Consider the following 421-nt stretch of genomic DNA (forward strand, 5'->3'; position numbering starts at 1 on the left):
CCTGTGCCGCCCCACGTGGGGTTGGCTTCCCGCTGGGCGGGCTGCACCGGCGCCAAAGGGCGAGGGGGCAGCCAGCCTCGCGGGGCCTTTTTTTTCCCCTTTCTCACCATTTGTGGTGGCTTTTGTGATGGGCAGGCCTACGGATGGTCTGGGCCCCTGCTAGACAGCCCGCTGAGGGATTTCAGGCTGCAAGACATCCCCATCGAAAATCGCAAGCGGAGCCCAAACGGGAACAGCGGGGTGCTTCAAAATCCCCTTCTCCCAGGCAGCAGGTTTCCGTCTGTCCTGGCCGTGTGCCGAGAAAACCATCGGTCCTGTTGCAACGACGAGGAAACAGGAGTCTGTAAGGGGGGTCCCGGGAGGGATGGAGCCACCCACCCTGCGATGGCTTGGCCCTTCCCAGCTCCCCCTTCTCCCTTTG

General features: G+C 63.2%; 1 protein-coding gene across 1 annotated transcript in view; it reads left to right on the forward strand.

The window, feature by feature from the left end:
• MERTK (MER proto-oncogene, tyrosine kinase) overlaps positions 1-421 on the forward strand; it is a gene marked incomplete at its 3' end in the record, with an annotated part of 23,021 nt that overhangs the window by 18,819 nt on the left and 3,781 nt on the right. The window contains 1 exon segment of the mRNA XM_009319646.1: positions 136-343. Coding sequence (XP_009317921.1) covers positions 136-343 — 208 coding nt within the window.

This window comes from Pygoscelis adeliae, unplaced genomic scaffold (assembly GCF_000699105.1).
Source record: "Pygoscelis adeliae isolate BGI_AS28 unplaced genomic scaffold, ASM69910v1 Scaffold122, whole genome shotgun sequence".
In the NCBI taxonomy this organism is placed as follows: Eukaryota; Metazoa; Chordata; class Aves; order Sphenisciformes; family Spheniscidae; genus Pygoscelis; species Pygoscelis adeliae.